The sequence below is a fragment of the Colletotrichum karsti genome (genome assembly GCF_011947395.1).
Source record: "Colletotrichum karsti strain CkLH20 chromosome Unknown Scaffold8, whole genome shotgun sequence".
NCBI classification, from domain to species: Eukaryota; Fungi; Ascomycota; class Sordariomycetes; order Glomerellales; family Glomerellaceae; genus Colletotrichum; species Colletotrichum karsti.
Window position 1 is genome coordinate 1,249,982 of NW_024065908.1, and position 14,806 is coordinate 1,264,787.

Here is a 14,806-nt window from a genome sequence, read left to right on the forward strand (position 1 = left end):
GTAGCTGCTCTTGGGACATCTCTCGACTCGGAACATTTCCTTATCTCTCACTGCCTGATATCACTTCTTTCACTAGGGATATCAGACGTGACCCGTGCATGTCAGGCCTCAATATGGTTCTGGAAAAGTGTTAGCTGAGGTGGTTCAAGAACTTGACAGCGTGCTCTCCGAGGCAATAAAACATGTATGAGCTACCTAGGTAGCGCTTGATGACCTTTAGTGCTTGGTCTAACATCTATCGCCAAAGATCATTGTTCCCTCATCACCTAGACGCCAAATCTTCCACATGCTCGTCGGCCGATGAACTCCGACTACGTGCCCTTCTCGAGGAACACCTAACCCTTCAACGTCGCCCTATCAGCCCCCTGTCACCTTGATTGCCGCCGTGGGTATCGGTCTCCGGGACCAGCCCGGCGTCGCCATGAGGTGCCGGAGTTCTCGTGGACGGGAGCCCGCCGAGCGGAGTATCAGACACCAACCAATCTCCGACGAAGGCCGATGGTCTCAAGCTCCTCCGGTGAAGACTGGACCATCGGACATATTCGGCCTCGTTTTGAAATCGGCCAGCAAGATATAAACCAGAGGAAGCATTCTTTCTTGATATTCCCAAACAGCCTTTTCATGACTTCATGTTGTGTTTGTTAGAACAGTATTTGGGTAGATGTCGTCGTTTTGATCACAATCGCCAGACGTCTATTTCCCCAGTACTCCCATAATCCCACTCATCTCACCACGATCAGCGCATTTATCAAAAAGGAACTATCATTCGACCACGGCCTTTTCGTGGAAAAATGAAGTACCCAAAGGGACCCGTCAACAAGGTTCACCGACTGGAGGACAAACGAGCAGACTACGACCTCGAAACCGTCCACAGCATAATCAACCAATGCATGTCTCTGCATGTGTCCTTCGCACCGGGCGCCGAGAACGAATTCCCGGCCGTCATCCCCATGACCGGCGCCATGGGCAGTTTCGACCGCCCGAGCTCCGACATCGACGAGCCGCTCGACTGCTACATCCACGGCTACGTCTCGGCGCGGATGGCCAACCTCGCCAGGGATAAAATCGCCCAGGGGCTGCCGGGCCTCCTCGTCTGCGTGTCGGCCGCCAAGGTGGACGGCATCGTCCTCGCCCTCAGCTCCTTCGCGCACTCGTGCAACTACCGCTCGGCTTCTCTGTTCGGGTACGCGAGTCTGGTCACGGACGACGAGGAGAAACTGTGGGCGCTGAGGCTCATCACCGACGGCCTCGTTGCGGGACGGTGGGAGCAAGTGCGCCAGCCTCCGTCGTCGAACGAGCTGCTGCAGACGCAGGTTCTGCGTATCCGCGTCAAGAGCGGCAGCGCAAAGGTCCGGATGGGACCGGTTGCGGAGGTCAAGGAAGACTTGCAAAACCCCGAAACGAGAAAGGCCGTGTGGTCGGGGTATATTACTTTGGTCGAGCAGCTGCTTGAACCGGTTCCGTCGAGGCATAACCTGGTGGAGAAAGTTCCTGATCACATCAAGGAGTACAGAGAGGTCTTCAATGGGGATGCAGAGGCATATAACTCCGAGATTGTTCAGCGGGTGCTGGAGGATCCGGGTGCGTTTCAAAATGTTTAGATTTTTGTAGAGAAGATGCCATGTAGGAATAAGCAAACTAAAGAATAAGACTCTCTAGTCATGTAACACCAGGAATCTTCGTATTATCTTCCTGGTATTGGAAGCTAGAAAATCTTCAGTGACACGGAACCCTGCATCGGGCATTGACTCCGTCAAAAGGCAGGGAATCCTGATCACTAATCACAGGACTGTCGTAGATACATGTAACAGCTTATCTTATTTATCTAACTAGGTTGACTCAGTTAGTTAAATCTAGCTCTTCGTACCATCTCCCCACTTAAAGCAGACCTGATATGTTCCGACATCGATGAGGTCCGACGAAGTACTACTCATCTCCACCTTCTTTATTCCTCGTCAACGACAAGACTCGGTTTACCACTAGTAACTGGATGATGCAGCACCTCCGGCAGGGAACACTTGCCGACCCATGATTCGATGGCAAGAATCCGAAAAATGCCAGGTCATCTCGAGCCCTCTGAACCCCGACCGGTTCAAACACCACCAAGCCTGTCAGGGCCGAGGAAGCCAAAAGCGTGTCAGCGGTGCCGGACAAGGAAGCAAAGATGTGAAGGCCCACCAGCCTGCCGGAACTGCGCTTCGGCCAATGAAGGTCAGTCGAGTTCTATCCTCGTCTCTGGTATTGCTTTACAAAGATTCGATATAGCCCGTGGAAAGTAGCCTCGCCAGACCTCTAATTCATGAGAATCGGCCAACCACTTTGAACAACATGTGCTACGCCACTGTCATTTGGCTATAATGAGGCATAACAGTTATGAATTTAACGGCTTTAATTTATAGCGCAGTGTCCAGATCCATCTTCTAGTCACCACTTAGTGAATTGGACTTACACTGACTCCTCGCAGAATGCATTCCCTCCGACCGCGAGCGCATGGCACTGTACTCAGTTCAGTACATCGAGTCACTCGAAGCACGGGTCTCTGATATTCAGCATGAAGCGGCCTTTGTAAATCCGCGAATATCACTTGATCAGCCACATGATGACCCTTCTCGACTCCTCCCTGATTCCCGGATCACCAATGAGTTTTCCAACCCCCAAACCGCTTCTGATCAGCTGGACATGACATTCGTGGCTCCTCTGGACAGCTCAAACAACATGTTCTATGGTCTGGACATGATGCCATCAGAAGGCAACCTCTTTACTTTCAGCGATGTGGCTAACCACGAGACGACTACGAATTCCGTCGCGCATAGCGATCAGGCCATGCCGGTATACCTTTTGGGGCAAGAATCTGCTCCAACACTCGCAGAGGTCTCCATCCACGAGGGTGCTCTATATTTCCAGACCTATTTCGAAGTCATTCACCCGCGGTATCCGTTCCTGGATGTGGAAGAATGCAGCAGAGGGTACCAAGACTGGAAGACGGGCGAACTCTCCAAACCGTCCAGCGATGCCTGGAGATCATGCCTCGTCAAAATGGCATGTGAAGCAGCCTGCTTGTCCTCTTTGCTTTGACAGTCCTCATCTAACAACAAACACCAGATCTTCGCCGTCGGCTCCCTTTTGCGGCAGGCACAACTCGACTGCTCCACGCCTCGGCAGCATCACAATTTGATGCTCCAAGTTCAGGCCGAACATACCATACTGACGGATCACTCGTATAAGCCACTGGTTCGCCTCCAAGCAATGCTTCTGTACGCCATTCACGCGCTGCATGGCGAGAGCACTCCCCGGGTAGTACACATCCTCGGCGTGGCCATGCGTTTCGCAGTGATAAAAAGGTTCCACTGTCTTGTGCCTGACGGGACCGAAGAGACCGCAACGGCCATCAAAGCTTGGTGGTGTATCTACTCGTAAGCCCACCGGATGGCTCCACGCCTCTACGCCAGATTCCCGGCTTGCTATTCTTCTGACAGCACACAAGGCTAGATAAGGTGGTCGCCATTACACTCCGAATCCCTCCCTATCCTCCCGAAGACTGGATCACGACGCCTGTATACGTAACCGGAGTCGAGCCCCAATACATGATGCCTTGGTCGTCAGATGTGCCTGGCGCGAATGCTGGCTCAACGTATAATTTTAACCTGAGCTATTATGCCCACATGTGTCGCGTACGCCAGATTCATTCCAAGATTCTGTCTACCACGCAAACTATCGCCCCCGAAGCTAGAGCGGCGTTCATAGATGAGACTCGAGCTGAGATTGATCAGTGGTCACACGACGGCCAGATGTATGGATACGGATAGGTTTCGATCCTGTGGTAGCAAGGAGAAGAAGCACGCTGACATACATATCCCTAGTCGTGTTAATACCGAAGGATACGCAAGTTCCCTGGGGCTGATGCATGTCGCGGCCATCACGCGGGTGATTCTGTACAGATTGGACCCTGCCGATATCAACTCCCCGTACACCGAGGAATATCTACAGTCTTGCTGCGACCTCGTCGGTATATTCCGCGCGTTGCAGAAGAAGCGCCAGATCCCGAAACACTGGATTGATGTACGTAATGCCTCGAGAGGGGGTTCGCTCGACTACAAGTATACACACCACTGACCTACCATTTTGCCCCCCTACCAGATGCTATTCACATTCCAAGCCGGCGTAACGATGATTTACATCCTCTATCGTCGGGCCGTTCCCGGTCCCAAGAACGTCGACCGTGCCATTCGCGACGTCACCTCGACGTTTGCGATATTCGCCGACCGGTCGGGGATGGCAGATATCTACCGCGACTGCCTGGACGTGTTGGCAAGCTGCGTCTCGAGATCCTGCACGCCTGGGACGATTGATGAGGATTCTCGGAGGGAGATTTCCGGCTTGGCTCAGCAGATCATCGAGAGCGGCACCTCCCCTGACGTTGCTGCGATGTTGTCGGAGATGAGCCAGGACCCGGGTGACGGCTAAATGACACCAGAGTTTATTTTTGCCAAAAGGTCACAGGTTTCTAATATCTGCGTGGGAAAAGTCAAAACTTTGCCCGTGCGGATATTTTATCCTTTTCTTTTCTCGAGCGGCCCATAACAACAACAACACTCATCTATTCTGCTCATCTGGAGCTATCTTCAACTCCAAGACGACCCATCGAAGAGGCGTCCTCCACGTCACTACTCGAACATCTACAATACCCATGCCCGGAAGCTAATACCCAGCCATCCGGATAGAAAACCGAGAACCCAGTCCAGGAATCTAATGTTCTAGTTTTGGAGTTACCCGTTCTGCGTCTAAAGTAAGCTCTCCCAGGCTAAACTTCGACATAAGCTTCGTAAACGACCGCCTATCATCCGCGTATCTGCGAGCAACTAAGTGCAATAACGTTGATTCCCAGTTATTGATATATTGCTCACTATGTACCTATCTGTAGTCTGGCATTTTATATCGGCCTGGCTAAAGATTGTAGCTAGGTCGACAGGTGACATCAGCAAATGCTCCCAACCCACTTCCCCCTTTAAACTCATCTAGCTCACAACTATATTACATATAACAATACCTACCAGAGAACTCAGGATCCCTTGAGTTTGGGCCTCTGGTCGACAGGTTTTAGCCGACTTGATACAACGACGACGGAATGCCGGCCCATGGCCGATGATGTAGACTCGGGCTGCCCTCACTGGCCTTCCGGGGGAGCCCCGGTGTAGCCGTTCCAGCCAACCTCCCACCAGTTGTTCGGCGGACCAACCGGTGCGTGCAACGGGAACGTGTCTGGATTCGGCCGGCACGGCGCGCCGGCCATGGTCGCGTGTGGGCAGGGCTGCTCCTTGGACCGCCAGCACAGACAAGGCGGCACACCGGCGGCAATTTTGGCTGCCTCTCGGGCCTTCCTCTCCGCCTCGGCCGCCCTGATGGCCGGCTGCCCGGCCCACCTCTGGAACGTGTCGTCCCACCCCGTCGGGGGGCGCGATGTCGACTGCAAGATGACGTCCCGGTCGCCGACGAGGTCGACGCCGTCGAATCTCACGGTCGGGTCCACGTACAGCACCTCATCGGGTCGGACGTCGGACTGGCAGTCGCCGTGCATGACGCCGCGACAGGCCAGGATGTTTTCCCTCTCCCGATCGATCAGCGCATGCATGCCCTTAATCCAGTCGCCAATGGTAAGCACCCCTCCGTCGCCCGTTCCGTGGATTGTTGCACGCGGCACATCGGCGGGCGGCCGATCGAGCCCGCAGTAGACGCGCCTGCAGGCCGGCATCTCAAAGTCATCGTCGTCCACGTCCTTGCCCTGCTCCTCCGCCAGGTCCTCGACCATCCACCACTCGTCATCGGTCGGGTTAGGGACGGCCAGGCGCGCGCCAAAAGATTCCAGGCCCTCGTCGTCGTCCAAATCGGCGTGTGTGCCGTGCTCGGCGAGCCAGGCTTCCTCCCACATGTCCTGGGAGGAAATGGAAACGACCATCGTGGACACGGGCTGGAGGGTGAGCGGCTCTGCGGCGATGGGGTGCGTGGCCAGGCCGTAGGACTGCTGGGGGGAGTCGGCATCCGTGGCGTCTTCGAGCACGCGGATGGACTCGATGGGATCCCACGCGCGCCAGCGGAGGCGTAGCAGATGCGGGGAGAGATCCACGCCGCCGTTATGGCGGCGCCACTCGTAGGTGGGAGGGAGATCAGCTGGGATGGATGAGGGGGGAATTTCTGCCATGATGAAGGAGGGGGAGGAGGGAGATGAGCTGTGAGATACTAATGAGTTTTGCTAGCCGGGCAGTGTCTCCACTCTGCGGTCTTTAGCCACCGGCGCAAACGCTGAGCAAGTGCCAAGGCCTATAAGGCTTGCTGCCATACTTAATAATGCTCTTTTTAGTAGCAGCACCCGCTAAATTGGCATCCTTGTTGATGTACTTAAATGAAGACTGACTGCAGCGGATGCTGGCCCTTATACCCGGCCGCCCAGGCCGGGCCTCCACGCCGGGCCTTAATGCCGGCAGCGGGCGCGGGGCCTCAACGTCCGGGCGCCCGGAGGATTAATGTGGGCTTCTGGCGCGCTAGAGATTTATGTCTTCCTATTGGCTGATCTGCCTGGGATAAGTGTTCTATTGGCTGAAAGACCGCAAAGTGGAGACACTGCCCGGCTCGCAAAACTCCACGTCTATTCAAAATAGTCGACGTTCAACATGCCACCAGCACACACGCCTAGGCGTACAGGCATGACGCTCATTTTCCAAGCAAATTGCGTGCCGCCCATGCTGCAAAACACGTGTCTGTGACTACCGGCGCAAATATAACGATACCGACGACCTGCCCAAAACCCCAGTCGTTTGCGCTATAGTGCACTTCTAACCTCTCAAGAGTAGCCGCCTGCACTGAGCGTAAACGAAAGATGCCCCAAAGCAACGGGATCGCCAAAACGGTAGGGAGTGACATAAGGAGCATCCGGACTGCCGAACCGTTTTTCCATGGCCGCTCAACAAAACTTTTCATTCTGAGAAGAAGTACGGTGATGCGCCGCTCTTCACCCAGGGTCTGGTCTTGAGCTATCATTGTTTGAATACCGGCTTCGAGGGCAGACCATACAAAGACGAGAAAGATCGTCATGGAAGAAATCAGCTCCCAAACGGCCAGGAATCTATTTTCTGGCCCAGACAGTCTTTCGGAACCCAAGCATATACTTTCAACACTGTCCCATTCTTCCTCGGATGCAAGCGTCTCGCCGTCGGGGCCTTTCCCTTCCCCTATCCGAGACGGAGCCCAGTTGTGGATACACTGAGATAGGAACGGGTAGAAAAACAGCAACGAGAGCAGCGCAAAAAGTGTGAGGCGAACACTTCCGGGATCGACACGGCTGTTGTCGGCCATCTCAGACGCGTCGTGCCTTTGCGGCTCGGGGTGATGTGATCGGGCCGGCAGCAATGCGATTGCATACAGTAGCGGCAGAATGCAGACGACTGATACGGCCAGGATGATGCGGGCCTCGCTGTCTCCGAGTCCGAGTGTGGAAACGCCGAAGTCTTTGTTGACGAGCATGTAAATCGCGGCCACTTCGAGTGAGATCGCGAAGTACATGGCAGAGCCGAAGAACGCTTCAAACCCCGCTTTGGTTACAAGCTGGTAAAACTCCCACCTAGGCCCTTTACGCTGGCGTACGCTCAGTATGCTGACGGCAAAAAGAAGCCCCAGTGCTACTTCCAGTACGTATCCAATGGAAATCTGCCATACTTCATCAGTCGGTTATTCGTTTTCTCTTCGATAAGTCATGAGAAAGAAGCTTTATCGCACCCCAATACCAGATATGTCGGGATTACTCTCTCCCCAGATTGCGCCACAAATCTGCGTTGAGCAACTTTCTATCAGGACCGGGTCGAATTTGGTTATAAGGCGAACTTCCCGTAGGTAATCATCAAAGCCGTTCAATAGTTCTAGACTTGTGCAATTTGGCCTGGCAAGCGAAGACATGTTGTAAGCGACGTTTCGTCAATTCTTGGTATTAGATGGCGACAAGAAAGAGCGAGCGACAGCTATGAGTAACCTTCAAGGAGGGTATGCAGGAATATATGTAAATGGTAATTGCTCCACACATGCAGCTTCACACCACCTCATACGCTGGCGGCGCAAAGAATGCAAGGTCAGCCGACAGTCTTGGATGCCTCCTATTACCAACGAGAGAGCCGCAACCAAGGTTATGTGTGGCACTGAATTCACGGCTGAAGATGGAGAAGATGTGTGACTGATAGTTGAACCAATTACAGTAGTCGAAATCATGCGAGATAACGAAATATTTGCCTTGCGCCGCCACAGATCGCCGTTTGTGAACTAGTAAGCTGATGTTGTGTAACCTGCAAGATATTTTCAGACAAGGCTGGCTGGAGTATCAGCCTGTGTACTCGTATAGATAGAGCCGTAAAAGCAGCCCCTGGAGTCAGATTCTCCACGTTGTGAATGAATGCTTCGCGTGTTTAATTTCAAAGCTTACCTTTCTCATCCGAGATGGCTTATGCCATCGGCTCCGTCCTCCTAATCTTGAGTAGCTTTGGTGTTCTAAGCAGTCTTGCACATCCGCACTCCACCGTTCCAGTTCATGCTCCTGTACCCTTCATTACCGAGAGTCCTCAGGGCGTGAGGGGCAGCGAAAAGCTTCTCGGACGACAGAACGATGCTCGAGGGGAATGCCCAAGATTCAATGGTACGACCTAAATTACTCTAGATGAAATTGCTTTCCCAAGTGCTAAACACGTATGACAGGTGTCTCTCTCGAATGCCCGGAGGGAAGTTTTTGCAACGCAACCATTTCTCAAAACAAACTATTTCTTGGTTGTTGTTCAAGGGACGACAGCTGCGTCCCTAACACTGGGTGCGTCGGGACTGGGCGCTCTCTAGACGCGTCTGCGTCATTCGTACTCACATGGTAAGGATTATCGAATCGAAGAAAGATTTCGACTGAACTCTCCTCTGACTATACCTACCTAGTGCTGGAAACGCCCCGTTTTGCGCAGAATATGTGTGGAACTCTGGCGTCGCAACATCGTTCTTTTGCGCTGCAACACCAACAACTACATTGGTAAACATCACGGCCACTTCGACGACGAGTTCGCCCACGAGCTCTCGGACTAACGTCCCAGCCGAACCACCAGGTAGTGGTGGTGGCGTGACTCAAGGTGAGCTCAATAAAACCCACCGAGGCTTTACTAGAGCTCAGAAATAAAACAGACTTGGATAAAGGCCAAAGAATCGGCATCGGGGTTGGTTGCGGCAGCGCGGCTGTGTTGACGATCGCCGGCATCACGTGAGTTTCTGGCTCCCCAAACAGATCAGCGAGTTTGGTGTAAAGCTGATCTATCGTGATCTAGATACTGTGCCAGGGTTTCGCGTCGCAGCAGAAAGCGTGCTTCTGAGAAGACGGACAAAGAGCAAAAGAAAACTCAATCCTCCCTGGAGAAGTCCGACAGAGCGGAAAGCGCTGTTAGTCATATTGACACCAACCATAAGCTAGTTTTTCGATCAACAGCTTAATGGGGTTTTGGAATGATAGATAGATTTCAAACTACGGGAGTTTATACTCTTCTAATAGAGTGACATACAAAGCTAATTTTCTTTTCGTAAAAGAGCCTGCTTCAGGAGGCTCTGGGAACTATTGAAATCATCCTGAAGGACTTTTTAGCTAGTTATAACATAGAGGAATGCCCGGTGTTCCATGTCTCTTTGCCCATGTGGACCTTGCCTTGGTTTTTTCTTGGACGGCCCGCAGCAACAACACCCATCTGTCCAGCCTATCTAGAGTGATCGTAAACCCCAAACCGACCCTATCGAAGAGCTCGTTTCTGCGAGCCTCTGACGAAACCCTCCGGCAACGCGTCCGGCTTACGGGGGTCCCAGTCCCAGGTCCGTTCGAACCTAGGCTCGAACGCGTCTCTCTCGATCCCCACACCCCTTTCCAACCTGCGCCCGTCTTCGCAGCGCAAGTAGCGGTCTTCGCAGCGGTCGTAGGGGTTCTCGGCGTCGCCGTAGAGATACTCCTCCACCTCCTCGTCGATCCACACCGCGCGCCCTGCGAGAGAGGAGTCAGACGGCAGCGCGATGCTCACGCGCGGCTTGATGGCTCTCTCGCGCCATCCCAAGTCGTTACGGATGCTGGACAGAAGGCCCTTGTAGTTGCCACTGTTCTCCATGAACTCGAGGAAGCTGAGCTCAACCGAGCGGAGCGTGGACGGTAGAGACCTGAGGAGGTCTAGGAGGTCGTCTTGTTTGACGAGGAAACCCGAGAGCCCGAAGTGCCGCAGGTTGGTCCACGCTTCGACCGGAAAGATGGAGCGCAGAGGGACAAAGTGGTCGGGCTTGCCTGCACTTTCCCAGGCCATGTTCTCGTTCAGATCGGCCTCGAACGTGAAGTGCCGCAAGTCGGCATTAAGAGCCTCACGGAGCCGCCCACTGCGGAACGCGGGCCAGTTCTGCCAGTCCTGGCCTCCCACCATGAGGTTGAGCCTAAGCGTCGTGAAGCCCGGTTTCCGTATCACGCTGACGAGGTTCTCGTACTCTTCACTCGGCTCTGCGGCGGTCTGGAAGATCTCGCAAGTGAGGCCCGTGTTGACCTGGCGGCCGTCGATGATGAATTCAGGGACCTTTGTGCGCTGCTGTCGCGCAAGCGCGCGGGTGACGATGCAGAAACCGCGGTACCTGTCCTTGTCCGCGTCGGTCGCCCAGTCCCCGGCGCCGATGCTGCTTCTTTTGTATGGCGTGGGCCAGCTGCGGGGGAGCGGGTAGTTGAAGCCGTATGGGAACTCCCGGATCATCGGCGTTGGGTACAAGGGGTTGAAGATCATGCCGTGGGCTACTGGCGTGACCGTGATCCGTCTCAGGTTCGGAAATCTGTCGTTGTCCAGAACCCAATCGAACGCGATGCGGTCGGCCTCCGTGGCCAGGACCTCGCTCTGCTGCTGAAGCAGCTTTTGGTAGTAGGTGTGCGCAACTCCGTAGGGGAGCTGCGCGGCGCGCTGTTCCGCGAACTCGACATGCTCCGGGAGGCTCTTCGGGTCTCTGCCCTGTCGTTCCTTTGCCCTCTCTATGTTCTCCCGGCATGCTCGCCAGAAGTCGCGAGGGCATTTTTCCGGAGGCTCCTCGTCGTCGGAAGGTTCGTAGAAATCTTCATCGTGCATCGGCTCATACCCGTTTTCTTCCACGTGTTCACTGAGGGATCTCAACAAGCGCGCGTCGTCCCAAACGATCTCTTGAACCCGATGGCGGAATGATTCGTGTTCTGCGACGGCCCTGAAAACTTCTACGTTGCGAGGATTGGCCGATATGAAGACGCGCTGGATGCGGAAATGGGGCTGGACGAGATCACGGAGCTGCTTGGAGGCCAGGCGCATGCTCTTGATATCGCGGTTGGGGAGGTGTGAGCATATCACCCCGTGAATCTCGGGTGCGAGGCTGGCAAAAGAGTCGAACGTTATTTCCGTTGGGGGTGTTATAAAACAGTCCTGTTGGAGGGGTCGTTTCTCCTCGATGATGAGACCAGGGCGAACGGGTCTCGGCATGATTGCTCTCAGTATTTACTGTCCTCAAGTTAGCATTCAGGCCCGAATCACGTTCTGCGAAACTTACCAATAGTTAAACTTGGAAAATTCAGAACAAAGAAAGATAGGGAGTGAACAGCTACCGGAGCAAATCATGGGAGGAGAGGGGACTTATGTTGGTTGAGTGAGACCACTAGAGCCCAGGCAGCAGTGGCCCATGTTCGAGACCAACTCGTAGACCAGGGGAGAATCAGACCCTGGTGGTCCAAGGGAGGAGAGAACCAACGAGTGCCAAGCACTCATACACCGAGCGACGAGCCAAAAATCATGATAATACAAAAAAAAAACTGCCAAAAATGAAGTTGCTGGACAATCGCGGACGGGAATTGAGCCCGACGTGGGGGTCGAACCCACAACCTTGAGATTAAGAGTCTCACGCTCTACCGATTGAGCTAGCCGGGCGATTGGAACCCAGCTTGTTGGATGACGATTCCGGAGCGTGGAGAGGATCATGATGAGAATTGTTCTGTGGTGGAGGAAGGGCAAGGGTATGAGGAGCCGGTAAACTGGGGCTATCCCTCTCCGACCACACCGGGACTGGCTCGCAATCCCCATAATTCCATCAGTACTGAGAAAGTCTTCAAAAGTCTTGAGTCTCGGCAGAGGAGTACGATGATTCAAAGTAGAGATGATTGTACAATGTTTGTAATTACTGCTATGAGCTACGCTATGTCCAAAGAGCCGGTCCTCATGAGCTGCGGACGAAGTAAACGGACGTAGTCTTTCCCGTCTTGCCTTTCCCAACGCCAGAATGGTATATAGATCGATTTAGGTCGATAAAGAAAATGAGATGTAAAACCCAGCTCAGCTGAAACAAAAAAAAAATTGTAAAAAAGTTCTCCTTTTGGGACGGGTCACATCGTCGCACACGTCAAGCATATCCTTCCAATCTCATACTTCATATCAATTTCTCATCACCTCGCATAACCGAAGGAGTTCTGGTGAGGAGGTGGGCTCTTCACCGGAGCATCGGCGTAGGCTCCGGGGATAGGCACGGCCTCATATACGGGCTCGTCAGCGGCCATCGGTGCGTGCTCTTGCGGCGCCTGCTGTTGCTGCTGTTGCTGTTGCTGCACAGGAGGGAAGTTGGGCGCAGGGCCGGTGGCTGAGGTGGGCGTGAAACCAGTTGGGTTGGTTCTGGGCGTCGCTGACGGGGCCTTGATAGGAGGAGCCTGCAGCTTGAAGGTGGACTTAGGCTTGGCGAAGCTGGATTCTGGCTCAACGAAACGGGTTCCCGGGGTGAAGGGAGAGGCCTCCTCGATGCGGGACATGTTCTCAAAGGTCTTCTCGGGGTGGCGAGGAGACATGGTGTACTGCGAGTAGAGACCAGGGGACTTGAGTCCGGGGGTGTTGGGTGCGGACTGGGAGCGGAGCTGAGCGAGGTAGAGGTCGGAGCGGGCGCGGTCGCGCATGTCCATGGACTTGTGGAGGCGGCGCTTCGTGTAGTAGCGGTAGAAGACGATGCTGTAGAGGAGGACGCAGATGACATCGATGACGATCTCGATGACCATGCAGATGAGGGCCCAGTTCTGGAGGCGGCAGAGAAGGGCATAGTCGACCTTCTCGCTGAAGACCTCGGCGCGCTTGTTCTCCTTGCAACTCCATCCCCACATGTCCTTGCCGTTTCCGTTGTTTCGACTGGATTGGAATATGCCAGCGGCGACGGCCCACATGATCATGGAAAGAATGAACCATCCGATAGCGAAGAGGGTGTAGTAGGTTGCAACTTTCTCGGCTCGCCCGTGTCCGCCACGGCAGTAAGCGACGAAAACACCAATGCAGACTGTGAGGGAAATGGAGGCCACTGTATGTTGGTTAGCACGGAAGTCTTCATCTCCATATGATTTTGTGACTCACTGGTAATAACGAGAATTTGGGGCCACTTGGCAGTGCCTTCAGCCCATGGTGGCAGGCCACTCTGAGCAGGAAGTTTCCTCGTAGCGTTGAAGATCTGGAGGGTCGCAGCGATCATGGTGATGATGATTAGACTGCAGCTGAAGTTGACGCCACGGAGAGCGAACTTGGCCATGCGAACACGAGTCTTGATTTTCTGCAGAGAGTGTTAGTAACAGTCAGGGTTTGAGTGGCTTGATACCACATACCAGATCGCGGGCTTGTTCCACGTCGGTTGCAGCTTCACGCTTCTCCAGTATATCTTCCTCCCGGAAAGTCGGGCTGAGAGGGTTCTCGATCTTGCGAGCCGGGGTGCCAGGCACTCTCATGGCGCTCTTGAGTGGCGATCTAGGTGTCATGGGGACGGCTACAGACTCGCGGTTGTCGTTGTTGCTGATGTAGCCGAAGCCGATGTCTCCAGGTTGAGATTGTGGTACTTCTGACCTCGCCGGAGGGTCGGCGAACGGCGATCGAGAGCCTTCGACGGGGGAGTGAACTGAGGTGGCTTCCGCAAAGCGAGGAGTTCGAGGGGGCTTCAACGACGAGTCCGACGAGGAAGAGTCTGTGGAGGCTGATCGGGTAGGTCCGAGGTTAAGTGCGGCAGGCCGCCTCTTGTCGTCTAAGAAAGATGTAAGTCTGGGTTCTTGTGAGCATTGAAAGTTCTGAATAGACATACCTAGAGGACCCATTGTGTGTGTTGTGCTTCTTCGTCTGTATCTCCAGAGATCACAGAGAACAAGAGAGGTATGTCAAGTATATAGGAAAGGCAACTTAGACTTGGGTCGCCGACAGAAAGGACCAACTCAGGACATGCGACAGATGACGAAGATCAAAGCAGTAATGAAGCACGATAGGAATCAAATTTGGCGAGACCAGCTGTCGAAAAGGAGGAGATCAAGGTCCAGCAGGTCGGATACTCGGGGAAGTTGATGGTTTTGAATAGGCGCTGCCACAGAGTAGGCCGGAAGGCAAGGCCTTTTGGCTGCAGGAGGGAGATCAGCAGTGTAAGTGGGACGAAGCGGAAAGACAATTCCTACCTGCAGCGTGGAAGGGTAGGATAGCGCGAGTTGAGCAGTGATCTGATAGGTGAGCCGCCGAGTTCCAGGCCGGCGATTCGGTCGTGATAGAAATAGACGCCCACGAGAGTGGACGGGGTGGCGCCGAGCTATGGTTGGCCCGAAGGTTGGATTGCAGTCCCGGAAAGTCGCCTGTTCCTAGCTGGCGGGTACTAAATCGAGCGGAGTCGTTTTTGACAGCGACTATTGAGACAACACAACGGCGATTTGCAGCGATATCAGGAGATTGCAGAGACGATCATGAGCAGGCAGTTGCAATCAAGAGAAGATATGAGAAAG

At 54.0% G+C, this 14,806-nt stretch overlaps 4 protein-coding genes across 4 annotated transcripts; 1 reads left to right on the forward strand and 3 right to left on the reverse strand.

Annotated features, from left to right (window-relative positions):
• Positions 1-791: 791 nt before the first annotated feature.
• On the forward strand, positions 792-4,464 carry CkaCkLH20_03495 (uncharacterized protein; the record flags this gene model as incomplete). Its single annotated transcript, XM_038886214.1, has 6 exons — positions 792-1,581; positions 2,465-3,030; positions 3,103-3,413; positions 3,485-3,790; positions 3,861-4,059; positions 4,138-4,464. The coding sequence occupies 6 exons, from the start codon at positions 792-794 to the stop codon at positions 4,462-4,464; spliced, it is 2,499 nt and encodes an 832-aa protein (XP_038748723.1).
• A 700-nt stretch (positions 4,465-5,164) lies between these two features.
• CkaCkLH20_03496 (uncharacterized protein) lies at positions 5,165-6,196 on the reverse strand (the record flags this gene model as incomplete). Its single annotated transcript, XM_038886215.1, has 1 exon — positions 5,165-6,196. The coding sequence occupies one exon, from the start codon at positions 6,194-6,196 to the stop codon at positions 5,165-5,167; it is 1,032 nt and encodes a 343-aa protein (XP_038748724.1).
• A 3,592-nt stretch (positions 6,197-9,788) lies between these two features.
• CkaCkLH20_03497 (uncharacterized protein) lies at positions 9,789-11,351 on the reverse strand (the record flags this gene model as incomplete). Its single annotated transcript, XM_038886216.1, has 1 exon — positions 9,789-11,351. One exon carries the CDS (start codon positions 11,349-11,351, stop codon positions 9,789-9,791), a length of 1,563 nt encoding a protein of 520 aa, XP_038748725.1.
• Positions 11,352-12,472: 1,121 nt separating this feature from the next.
• Positions 12,473-14,140, reverse strand: CkaCkLH20_03498 (uncharacterized protein; the record flags this gene model as incomplete). The annotated part of the gene is made up of 3 exons (XM_038886217.1): positions 12,473-13,362; positions 13,416-13,608; positions 13,661-14,140. The coding sequence occupies 3 exons, from the start codon at positions 14,138-14,140 to the stop codon at positions 12,473-12,475; spliced, it is 1,563 nt and encodes a 520-aa protein (XP_038748726.1).
• Positions 14,141-14,806: the final 666 nt, after the last annotated feature.